We start from the raw sequence: 13,739 nt of genomic DNA, 5'->3' as shown, positions 1-13,739 counted from the left end.
GCGATTTCTTCGAGAAGTACGAAATGACATGTATTTAGTTTAATGCATAGATATATTTCTCCCAATGTGTGAAGGCACCTAATATACTATGTAAATACATAGACATCCATTGTTACATGGTAGATAATATTTGTTATTTCCCTGCCATATTCACAATCGACACAATCTTGTTAAATAGAAAAAATTTAGATGCATAACATATAACATTAGTGTAAGATATTTAAATCAGTTACAATTGCTTATTAACATGCTATTGCATGTTAAAAGTGTATTTTATATTTTTATATATAATAATAATAATATTTAGTTCGACGATAAATGCGCGTAACAAAACACACAAAAAATCTCCACTAGGTTTCTAATTTTGAGTTACATTTTATCATTTAATGCAAAAATATTACACGTATACGATTATACAATTTCCTTAACGTGCATTATACCAATTTTCAAATTTTAATTAATACTCTAATATTTTAATCATCTCATTGAGCTTATACACTGAAATGTATTATATAATTATATTATATTATATAATTATAAAATATAAAGATGTAACAAAAAATTATTATATTTTTCTAAAAATCTAAAAGTATCTTCTTAAGAATTTAACTATAATCATTTTGATATTTTAAATAATCGACTAATCCATTTAATAGAAATACTAGGCAAAATTAATCGCTGCGATTATATTAATTATGTTCATTCCGTATCAATTACGGAACACCAGACTCGTCATAGGTCGTTTTTATCATTTATTTTTTATTTTTTAAAAAGGTCACACTAAATCCCGTCAAAAGTAATTAAACACACCAGTCGCGAGAACAATTTTAAGATTAATCGATCTGATTTCGGAATTCCGTCAGAACGACATCCGTCTCTCGATGATTAGAGATGGAGCTCGCATTTCGATACTCCGCTTGCTATAAGGCTGTGGTTGTCGGCGCTGAAACGACGTCATCATTAGACGTCGCGGCGTCCGTTTGTCAACAGTGCGTTATAACCGTGATTGATTCCTGCCGCAACGTCGCTGAGGAAATCTCGTTACTCTCTATCCACCTGCTCACCTCGGGTGGCATCTCTGGCCGCACAGAAGATATCTAACGACACATTTATACCGTTTAACTTACGCTTGTTTAACCAATTTATTATTTAGATGATAGAAAATGATAGAAATCTAAGCTTTATTGATTTTTATCTAATTTCATAATAAAGCTATTGTTTTAATCAAACCCACATTTTAGCTATACTCGGAAAAAAAATTATATTTAAATTAATTAACTAATTAAGTTTCTTTAAATTATGTTTCTTAAGTTGAAGCAAAAATAGCTTGGCAGAAAAAAATTTATTTGATTTTAAGAAATAGCGTTATTAGCCTTTTTAAAAAAGTAAATAAATTATTTGTTTAAATTATTTATTTAATTTAATTCTCTATTTCTTTAATTCTAATAAAAAGGACAATAAAAAAAGTTTCTTAAAAAAAAGTCTTTAAAAAAACTTTTCTGTCACAGTGTAGTATGCACAAATATTTTGTGTTAAACAAATATTTTTTTATTCAATGAAACCTCTCTTTGAGTGTACGATAGAAAAATTATCTATTTTTATCGTTTCTTAAGAATATCATGTTTATCTCAACTAAATACTAATCTGAACGTGTATATTTTTCAATATAATTTGTTGATTTATCTCATACAGTTTAAAAATTACGATTTGCTGTATGTGTGTTTGAGTGCGTTAGAAATATAAAAATAATTTATAATATATATAAAAAACAAAATCTCTAAAATTAAAGTATCACATAATACATTATTTATAAATACTGAAAATGTGATGGAATAACATCAATTTCGACAAAACACGGTCAAATAAACGTTGACTAAAAATAATTATTAAATTATATGTTAAATAATATAAAAAACGACAATGAATCTAATATTTACGAATCTAAAGCACAATAGGAATATACATGGATTTTTTCGTGTCTAATTTTGTCGAATTTTATGAACAGGACAAGCTATAGCATCGTAGCGGTAAATTTAAAAGGGCGGTATTAAAAAAAAATTTATAAGAAATTAACCTTGCGTTTATATATTACATATATAAAACAATGTAAAAGAGCAATAACCAACAAACTAGAGAATTTTACTAATTTAAGGCTGTAGTCCACTTAATGCTATTAATGCTTCAAAGCGTTTTATTGATCAAACAAAGAATTTTACAAATTAATCAATTAAAAAATAAACTTTAAAACGTCTATAGCATTAAGTAGACCGTAGTCTAAATTGAACTACACAAAAGACTTGAGTAAGAGCGGCAACTTTTTAATTACATAAGGGCGGCATGAATTCTAGTCCGACCTTAATCTTTTGAGAACATTTTTGTATAGCAATTGAGTTGTTCTAAACAGTGTTTTACTATTTTAAGATTCCGTCTTAAAATAGTAACATGTATTATTTATATATTATTCAAATTATTTCACGTTATAACACAGTAACGTTTTAAAAACGTTAAAATGTATAATTTGGACATTCCAAACATATTAAAAACATTTGAATAAAAACCTTAAATATTTTAAGAACATTTTAAAAATATCCAGTGTTATTGTTTTGGATTTCTCAAAAACGTTTATTTTAGAACGCAGAGTAAAACTGAATTAAATTAAAACGCTGGACAATTTCAAGGCAGCCCAATGACATACATATATATGTAAATCAAATATTCTGTGTATGAATAAAATGAATCTGGTTCTGGTTAATGGTTCAAACAGAGCGAGATAGTTGTTTTTCAGGTCTTTTTATTTCATACTCTCATTCACATTTAGATATCGACTATGAAAGAGAATATAAAGTAAAGAATCCGCAAAAACATGCATCAGTCTGCATAAACTACCAACTTCCAGATTCATTTCGTGTATAATGTTTGGTCTAGACATAGACCACACCGCCAATTCGGAAAATCTCACTAGTAACGAAAACAACATTTTTTGAGAGCCTTGAAAAATTTTTGTATATAATGAACATTTTTAAAATGCGACAGGTTTCTCACAAACAAAGTGCTTGACTGTTTTTCAATTTCATGTAAATCTATACGATTTCAATGTGATTTCAATTTTTTATAAATTTGAAATAATTTGAAATGATTTCTAGTGATTTCAATTCGATTTCTTAAAGATTTGATGTTGAAATGACTTCAACTGAGTTCTAATTTAACTTGATTTCAAATTGATTTCTTGAGTAAATAGCTCTTCCACCGTTAAAATGTCCAAATGTAAATATTTATATTTTGCGTGTAAACGTCTAACTCTGGCTTCAAAATGATATTCGTAGCATTCTCGATCGTAATTCCCACCTGCGTTATGCCTGCTTCGACATTTCCATTCTGCTTCACTCCATGGTTCAATAGGGCACCAATGACAGTATCGGAGCAACATTTAAGAAATTTTTGTCTGCAAATCGCGATTGCCCTTACGAAACCATCGCTCGGCGTGATAAACCGATGCTCCATAAAAAAACTCCTCTCATCCCAATAAATAATCTGAAAACAAAATTAACGAAATTACACTACACAAAATTACGTACTTGTGTACACACCTTCTAGATCTCGTAAAGTGAAAATTAAGCTTGTGCAATTCGTGCGATGTTTTACTCTATAAAATTTAGAGAGTATATTATACCTACTTAATTAAAATTAAAACATTGAATGCTCATTCTAAATTGATTTTTCCTTCTATGTGATATTTTCTATCGTATCTATTTGTTTGTTGATAAGATGCTAATTTATTTTTCCATTATGTTGCGAATCAACTAATAAGACACGTCGTATTCTCACGAGGCTCGATCTCTATACACATTATCATTTCATTTTAAATACATCGTTCACACAATGCTTCTTCCAATAACAGCTGATGCACGCTACTTAATTGTTAATAAAGTCAGACATTTTAAAATGCGAATAAACTCGTCATAAGCTTTACCTATCAGCTTGTAAATTTAAAATACTTTAACTAATAAATTGCTAATGTACTATTTACCAGGTTTTTTTTCTAAAAGTCTTATGTGAATTGCAATTAACTGCATTCAGTCAAAGAAAAAATAATCGAGATATCAATTTTCAAAGTTAACAAATATTGTAGTGATTTGAAAGTATTTTCTGCAGCTAAGTTTTGTATAGTAATTTTCAGTTGCTTCATTTTAGCCACCCAGCAAGTTTCCCACACGTTGCTATCAATTTGATAAAAATGCATTGCTAAGTTGTCGTCTATTTTTAGAAAAGCGGCTTCCGATTTTGCTTAAGATATCGCCGGCAATGCATGCCACGTATGCGACTTTATGATAAGTTACTGGTAATTTTATATTAATAAATTTTATACGCTATTGCACTTCAGTTGCCTGGGAAACAGTTTCCTTCCTGTTGCCGTTAGATTGCTCCGTACGAACGGATTAGCTTCTCTATTAGGGCAACGTGATTGCAACCAAAGGAAAATTTGTAGTAGTAAATATTTCTCTTTTTTTGCCAGGAATGCATTGCTATCTGGGCATATTGACTTTGGATAAATACACACGATCGCTCGTCACGTATTTATTTGATACCGAGACACGACCATGTCTCTTGATACATAATTTGATGCTTTTGTTAAGGACATTAAAGACAAGCCTCTCCATAAGGAATACCATAGTGAGTTTCGAGACTACGCGTCATCCGAAACGATCGCGTGGTGCATTGCAATGACGAAATCAAAATAATGTTTGGGATCGTGAATGCCTTGAAAAAAAAATAACTGTTTGCCTATTGACGTATTTCTTGCTATTGCGCATATACAACGCTTCAAATGTCTTAGGAAATCTATGCAATATATACAGTCGATATTTTATATTCATAATTAAAGACTATAGTCTCAAGGAAAATACGGCAAGATGGTCTGCTATTTTACGTGTAAATTAATTCTGCCTCTTTCAATTTACTCGTTTCGAATTACCAATTCTTCAACTATTTTTTCCATACAGTTGCAATTTTAATAGACATTCTATCCATGTTTAGAAAATCCCAGGTCACTTGGTTATGTAACAAATATAATCTCAAATATCAGTTATATTATCAGTGATGGTTGCTGACAAGATGTATATTAATATTATATATTTTTTTGCATTTAAATTAAAGAAAAATATTATTGAAACTCACAAAACAATCGTTAATAAAATTATTATTTTATGCAAATTAGAAATGCAAAAGCTAAATATAAGAAGATAATTTTATTCCGTGATTTTTAGCATTGTGTAAAAAAAACCAATTAAATAATTAATAATTTTTTTATATTGTTCGAAAAGTTTTAAGATATTTTTCAGACGTAATTTCAATGAATTTTTTAGTATTTCTGTGACTAACCGTTGCGAATCGAAGGCAAAAACGAAAAAAGTACGAGTTTTTACTTACACCAATTTCTGCAAAATTATTCGACACTTTAAAGTCATTGAAGAAAAAAATATATCGACAAATTAAATCATTGAATTAAAATTGTCAAATTTTTTTACAACAAATTCGCAAGTGTAATCAATATGAACTAAAATTATCAAAAATAATTAAACTAATTTGTCGATTAAGTTTATATTAATTGGTTTAAATAAAATAATATAAATAAAATTAGAATTTTATAAAAAAAATGTATCGAATTAATTTTTACATAATAAATGTGTGGTATCAGTAAATAGGTCAAAACAATTCTGTTATAAAAAATAATTAAATTATTAATATTATTGTAATATTATTGTAACATTATTGAACACTATAAATTTCCATTAGTTATTCAACATTTTTTCCTATCATTTATGTAAATACTGAAAAAATGATTAAATTAACATTGTTTACACGTATTCGCATTCAATTGCTTTGAATTACCTTAGACGTTATTTTAAAGATCATTAGCGGTTTGATGAAACGCCGGTAGCGTATAGTGGTAGCTCCTTGCACAATGCCCGATCCTTGAACACAAGCCTCTCGCAACAGATCGGTTCTCTCGTAAAAATCAGCCCTTGCAAAATCTAGTTCGCGAAGGTACCTCGCGTTGTTCATGTGATACAGAAAGGCGTCTACATCGTTGGTAGTGCAAATTCCTGCAATATTATTACAAAGTAATAGTACATCACAATGTTTTAAATTGATTTAAAAACATGTAGCACACTATGAATCGCGTGATTCATTGTTCATCTTGTACATTGAGCATTGAAGTAACAATCGACAACAATCCGTTGAGCGACGAAGATGTAATTGCACGTTATATAAAAAAGTAAGAACATTGCGTTTCTACATTTATAATAATGTGGAAACGTAATAGTTGAGATTTAATCGTTTCAGATTCAAAGATACGCAGTGTTATACTGAACATTTCTCACATTCAAAGGACAGAAAATTTAGTCTCACGTTCCATACATCGAAATCGCATATAAAATAACTATATTTCTGTACAATTGATCGAAACCATTGTTACGTTAAACAACAACGTTCTATAACAAAACGTAATTATTTTAAGACATGGCTAATTTTAACTTCGGATAGAGTTAAAAGAATTAAGGATGCGTAACTGCGGTACTCGCGCAGGTACGCACATAATATATGACTAATCGGTCATTGCATTCACTAAAAAGCTACATATGAATCGTTCTGCGAGTAACGTAAACGTCGTAGTAAAATCAAGCGCTGCTATTATAGCTAGTCACCAGAAGGTACATAAACTCGAAGTAAATACTGTTTTTTTTTTTTTTTCACGAAAAAGATTTCAAATTGATATTTTGTGCTATTTACAGTGCGTTGTGGTGCACAATCAATACTCTGGATTTGCGACATTCTACTAGTCAGCTGATTCTGTACATGATAGGTCAAGGTTCACACAACAAGAGGAAGGCAATCGTAAGGATTCCTACGTTCTATCCATATCGTAACAATTAGAGATGGGCAATTTTTTGAATAAAGAATAATGAATAACGTATAAAGTTTTATTTATGAATAACAAATAATTTTTTATTTGAATAAAAATTTATTCGTTTATCTTGAATAAAAATATTTTCAAATAAAATTTTATTTATGATTAAAAGAATTATTTATTCAAATAAAAATTTATTTGTTTATTTCGAATAAAATATTTTCAAATAAAATTTTTAGTCGAATAAAAATTTATTTATTATTCGTAAATAAAATCTTATTCATTATTTATTAGTTACATAATACAAATAAAAATTTTATTTACAATTTTTATTTGCATTATGTAACTAATGAATAATGAATAAGATTTTATTTACGAATAATAAATAAATTTTTATTCGACTACAAATTTTATTTGAAAATATTTTATTCGAAATAAACAAATAAATTTTTTATTTATTTTATTACTTATTTTATTTATTATTATATAGATTTAATTTTATTACTAAACTTATTGTTTTACTTATTTTATTATGTTTTTAATAACTATAACTATGTATACTATAAATGTATCTCTAAATTAAAAATGAAAATAAACGGACTTTTGTGGAGTTTCTATAAATTTATTCGTACTCTTCAGCGTATAAAACCGGTAAAAATGAGATGAAAATATGGAGCTTTTATCAAAGTTTTATTTTTTTTTCTTTTATTGGATATAACGCAACAATGAGAAAAGAAATTAATATGTAGATAATGATAAAAAAAAAGAATAATGCGAATAAAAAAATTATAGAAATAAAAATAATGCAAATAATAAATAACGCAAATAATAAATAATAATCAATAATATGAATAAAGAATAATGCAAATAATGTCTCTACTACAAATAATGAATAACGAATACTAAACGTGAATAATAAATAATAGCTAATCATATGAATAATGAATAACGCGAATAATGAATAAAATTTTATTTAAATAATCATCTAAATAAAAAATTATTCAAAAAATAACGAATAATGCCCAACTCTGGTAACGACAAAACTGCATATGTGACGACTCTTTACAGGTTTTATTTATTATTTTGAAGTTTGAATCTAAATGAAATTTAATTAAATTATGTGGTCATAAAATTATTTATGATCAGATATTTTTCGTGATGAATATTAATGATTAATAATGATTAATAATGCTAATGAGACAGTGTTATTAGATTTCAATCATTTTACCCAGAGGGTCGATATAAAAAATGCCGCACAGAAAAAAAATTGGTATCAAATTAACAATTTATTATTTCATATATAAACAAGAATAAAAACTCTTCTTGGAAAAATTTATAATCTTAAACAGACTTTAATTTGCTTACATGGAGAGAAAAATTTTTTTCATGTAAATAAATTATGTCTGTCTAAGATTATAAATTCTGCCAAAATTTTATATTCTTCCTTATATATGAAACAATGAATTGTTGATTTGATACTAATTTTTTCTGTGCGTAAATATACAATTGTACATATTATATGTGTATATATTATAATACATATATAATACATATATATTATAAATATTATACATATATAATACAAATTATATTTATAATATATTATATATAATGTATGTATATTACATCGCTTGCTAATGACTTCATTCAGCAGTAGTTCTACAACTGTTATAAGATTCTTTAATGTAATAGCACCCTTAATGTAATAGCTTGATCTCCGTATAACGCATGCGCAGTCTATTGACTCATTTAGGAACATTCTAATAAATGTTTTGTTATGAATAAATAAATTTTGAATGAAATTTTCTATGTATACTGATAAACTATTCCAATACAATATTCCGAAATTAAGAACATCGTCTCATAGAATATTCTGTATTGTCTGGGTATTTAAAATATATTTAAAAAAAAACTTAAAGATTTTCAAAATTATAAAAATAAAAGTATACATTATTGATATACAATAGCTAACAAAGTTATCTCGGTATTCAATCACTAGTTTTATCAATCAAGCACAGCATATATTTCTCACGTACCATAGACCACGGTCTCATCGAGAATGTGCACCCTTTTTTTGCAATAGCGTGCGAGGAAGACGGCGAGGGACATGCGCAAGAAGTAATGAAATTCGACGAAGCTGTAAATGAGCACGATGACAACGAAGACCCCGACGAGGACCCAGCAAGTCATCATCCTGATCGCGGCCGTGCGAGAGTCGCTCCACAAAAATCAATCCGTCGATGAACCTTTCCCTCGAGAGCGGCTAGAGACTCTTCCGGATATCCTCCACCGCCGCAACACCTCGCACCAGTTTATCGATTCGTCTGGGCAGTCAACGGCGTTCCACGTCCCGTCAATAAGAGCGCAAGCTGCGCTCGCATCATTTTTCGAGGGACCGCGAACTGAGATACAGCGGCATCGACGACGGATTTATCTTGAAACATGAATGACTGATGTCATTCTGACGATCCTTGGGCGTTGACAAAAAAATTAAAATTACTGTCTTGAACTCGATTTCCGACATCCGTGGGTCAGGAACTGCGATTTTACGATCAATTCATTCTGACAAGGCTGATAATATCTTCGTTTATGATCCTAAATCGAAATTTTACGACACGCGTGTTGCAAATATTAAATACTAAAGTTACAGCTTGACACGCACGCACGCGCACACACACACACACACACACACACACACACACACACACATCGACGTTAAATTATTTTAGTGACAGTTAACAGCTGACTGTCAGTGAACTGAATTCATATCAAATTCATGGTATAAAGACATGCCATGATCAAATTAAAACATCTACAATATTAATTACTAGAAATAATAGAAATTTTTTACTTTTGCTAATTGAATAAAATTAAAAAACATCTCAAGACTTGGATCAATCTTAATTAACAACGTCGATAAATATTTTATTATATTGAGGAGGTCCAAATCCTGGGACCGAAACGTCTGTTTCTTTTTTTATGGAAAATGCATTAATGTACACGCAATTACCTTTTATTTGGGTTTTTATTGGCAATATTTACTACATACTTGTTTTATTTCAATTGAGCTTACTGAATTTTTTAATAAATAAATTCAAAGAATGATAAAAGTTACAACATAATAAGAAATAATGTGCTGTCAAACATATCTAGTCGATTCTTATATTTGAGATCTTCTTGAGTAAGTATTGTTTTAAAATGTTACAAACCAATTCCACGGAGCTGTATTAGCATCTTAAAGCATTATTTAAAGACGGTCTTGAAATAAGAATCGACTATGAATACCAGTCATGGTTTTATTTAAACAATTATCTATGCTTTACGACTTATTTTGCAAATCGTAATGTTATCATAAAAAATTTCTAAGAATTTCTATGCAATGTTGAGAAAAAAAAAACGATTCGAAGGTTGTCGAAAGATAGCACATTAAGCATGTGTTCAAAAAGTAGATTTACTTTTTGTTCAAATAGGGGAAGAAAACTGAATCGCGGACATGTGATTAGCGTCGATGTGCTAACCGATCGTTTTGACTGGCAAAAGAAATCGACAAAAAAAAAAAAAAATATCGGACAAACCGAAGCAACGGAATTTTGCATCATACAGAAGCCCGCTTTCGATACTTTCGCGTTTACCTTCGCATTATCAGGCAGGACACGTTCTCTCTCCGACCCCCCGCGCTACGTATTGTTCTCTTCCTAAAAAAATTTAACGTCTGCACACGAAGCGTCCTTCGTTTATGTAATACTACTGCAATGTATCACACTCGTTGATGTAGTCAACACTTACAAGGTCTCCGATGAGCCTCCGGTTTTACGAAGATTTTACGAAGATTTTACGAAGAGCCCGCTAATTTTCCGCGGTAAGATCTTCCGGAAGCAAGACCTCGGTATTAAACGGACGAGTAAGATCCACTTGCCAGTATCGCACACGTCCGCACGGTGGTAGAGGTCCTATCTTGCCGATGATATTTCGCGTACTGATGCCGTCGCCGGCACCAAAATGTCCCTTCTCACAAGCCGCATCTGCGCCGAGGACATCCAACTAGGAAGTCCGCCTCTTGGTGGGAGGCTCAGGGCGGCTTCGAAAACTTTGACGTCACAGGCTAGCGAGAGTTTCAAGAGTGCAATTGAACCGATAACGAAAGCAACGATTGAACACGGATAAAAGCTCGGAAGAAACTGATCGAAAGCTCTAATTAAAAAGCAAGTTTGAAAGCGCTGCTACATAAAAACTTCATAATGCGTTACTGTTATCTTAAAACATAAAGATTTGTTGCTTTTTTTGTTAAAAAAAGTAAAATTTTAAATCTTAAAATTACATTATTTAATGATCAATATTGAAACTTACAATTCTAGTCTATATATAATAAGCAAGCTATTCGTTGTAGTAAACTTATCTGATATAATTCTTCTAACTCTTTATAATCATAATGATTTTTATTTTTTGATATACCGATCTTCGTAGAAATTTGGATTGCAATTTATAAACGCAAATTTTATCAAACATTTTTATTGTTTTTGAACATTAATATTGTTATTAAAAATGCATTTCGGTATTCATTTTCATTACAAAAATTCTACAGTTTACCTTGCATATGTATCATAGACTTTCAATACTTAGCAATGACTTAACAATCAGTAGGCAGCTTAAAATCTAAAATGCAAAATATTTTTTAATTTTTAAAATATATTATAAAATATGAAAATAGATAAAACTTATAATTGTTACGTCTTTGAACTAGCACACCGATTATTATATTTATTTTCTCATTGAAGAAGTACGCGAATTTATTGAATAAATGTAATAGGATAATAAAAAAACTTAATGTAATAGAATAATAAAAAAATAGAAATATAATAAGGATAATAAAGAACTAAAAAAGACAAATAAAAAAGATAATCAGTTACCGAAAAAAAGTAATAGCATTACAATTAACGTATTATTTTCCAACCTTTCCAAAAAGGATAAAATTACGTAAGATTCATCACGTGCCGATGATCGTAGTGTGCCCCATGAATGCGTAAAATACCTAATTAGGCTATAAATTTATTTATTTACAATTTCCGCATTAAAAAAATATTTATTTATATATTTATTCAAAATTTTAGGTTTTCGAATATATCCATTTAAGAATATTTTATTGATTATTTCAGAAATATTCATTTATTTGTGAATATTTTACGATTTTATAAATATAAAATTTATGTTTATTTTATAAATTTTATATTAATTCATGTAAAATATTAATTAAAAAGGTTCGATAAGAAACAACATTATTTAATATGTTGTTTTATTATCCTTTAAAAGCATTGACAATAGCATTCATTTTTTCTTTAGTATAATCATTTTTTACAAACTTTAACCAAGGTCGAAGACAGAATATTTTACATACTGTATCAGCAGTTAAACGATTATGCTCGCTTACAAGTAAGTCGGGACTAAAACGTACGTTCTGTAGGGACTCTTGTACCAGAAGCTGATAGATAGTCTCTGACAACCTTGCTAAAAATAAGATAAGCATCTTTGTTATCCTGTATCCAAATTCAAATTTTAAGCGAAAAAGTAAAACTAATCAAACAAATTTTAGTATGAAAGTAGTATAATAAATTATCTTCCACCATAAAAATGCATCGCATTAATTCAATTTTTGCGTGAGCCGCGTTCTGACAGTGGACAGAGTGGAATGCAAAATCGAAAATATTCGTAATCATATTCGTAAATGTAATTATTCAAATCAAATATTTATTTATTTTCTATTATAAAAAAACTTTTATTTATACTCGTATTTATACTCAATATTTATTCATTTATTCGAATATTAGACGTATTCAATGCGCATACTAGGTGATCGCGTCAATGATCACGTGCACGCTAAGAATTTTATTTAGAAATAACATATGTCATCGCCCTAATCAGCAAATAATATTTTGTAAATGTTTTTTAAATATATATTCTTCAGTGTAACGATTTTTTAAATATTAAAAAAAACATTTAAAAATATTGTCTACACAGAATAGTTTTGCTAAAATATCTAAAACTTTAGATACAGAAAATAATTTTATTAAATTGTCAAAATGAATATGTAAAACGGTCAAGTTGGTAGCTAAATAAAATATAAAAAATTTTTGCAGCATTGTTCATAATAATTAAACGTTTATTATAATTATTTCAATGATCAAAAATTATTTTCTGATTTTGCAAAAGAATTTAAAACTTTAGCTAGATCTATATCTAGCTAAAGTTTTAAATTCTTTTGCAAAATTGTTCTTTCCATGTACTGATTGAGATATTCATTTTTTTAATTATAAACTTTGAATTTTTTAGTTATTTAATACTATTTTGAAGTCTCTTTAATTATTTTAGTCATAACAAAAATTATAAAATACTTTGGTTAAGATGTTCTTTTTAATATTTTTAAAATAGAGTTTTGAGATGAAATAAAGTTTTACTTAATAAAGTTTTTAAAAAGTAACTAAGTCTATATTTAACCTAGATTTCTTATTTCCAAATTGGTAGTAATATTTTTAATATTTTTTTTAGCAATGGAATATTATACTAATTGTAAGTTGAAACTTATTTTCACGCCCTTTTTCCGATTATGCTAATTATTGTTAGGTAATGATTAATAAATAATGAAAAATGAGATACTTAAGCTTCATAATACACATTAAATAAATATTAAACAATTTATATATAAATTAATATTTCCTGCATGATAAATCATTCGCTATTGAATATACAGTTTAATTTAATGGACAATAAATTGCCAAATTTATCGATTGAAAACTGTAACTGTTAAAATTATCTAATTTTATATAGATCACGCCAA

The 13,739-nt window shown here is 28.4% G+C and overlaps 1 protein-coding gene across 4 annotated transcripts; it reads right to left on the bottom strand.

The window, feature by feature from the left end:
* Window positions 1-4: 4 nt before the first annotated feature.
* On the bottom strand, window positions 5-10,920 carry LOC105201009 (protein THEM6). 4 transcript variants are annotated; one of them, XM_026140258.2, is made up of 6 exons: window positions 10,697-10,920; window positions 10,543-10,605; window positions 8,947-9,380; window positions 5,890-6,104; window positions 3,346-3,531; window positions 5-1,097 (listed from the first exon to the last, which is right to left on the bottom strand). In XM_026140258.2, exons 3-6 carry the CDS (start codon window positions 9,101-9,103, stop codon window positions 984-986), a joined length of 672 nt encoding a protein of 223 aa, XP_025996043.1. In that variant the 5' UTR covers window positions 9,104-9,380; window positions 10,543-10,605; window positions 10,697-10,920; the 3' UTR covers window positions 5-983. The 4 variants fall into 4 exon arrangements, with proteins under 4 accessions (XP_025996043.1, XP_025996042.1, XP_025996045.1 ...); XM_026140257.2 differs by having other exon boundaries at window positions 8,947-9,344; XM_026140260.2 differs by lacking the exon at window positions 10,543-10,605.
* Window positions 10,921-13,739: the final 2,819 nt, after the last annotated feature.

The sequence above is a fragment of the Solenopsis invicta genome, chromosome 3 (assembly GCF_016802725.1).
Source record: "Solenopsis invicta isolate M01_SB chromosome 3, UNIL_Sinv_3.0, whole genome shotgun sequence".
NCBI lineage: Eukaryota > Metazoa > Arthropoda > Insecta > Hymenoptera > Formicidae > Solenopsis > Solenopsis invicta.
The sequence above is the reverse complement of the archived record's forward strand: the minus strand, read 5'-3'. Positions and strand labels throughout refer to the sequence as shown.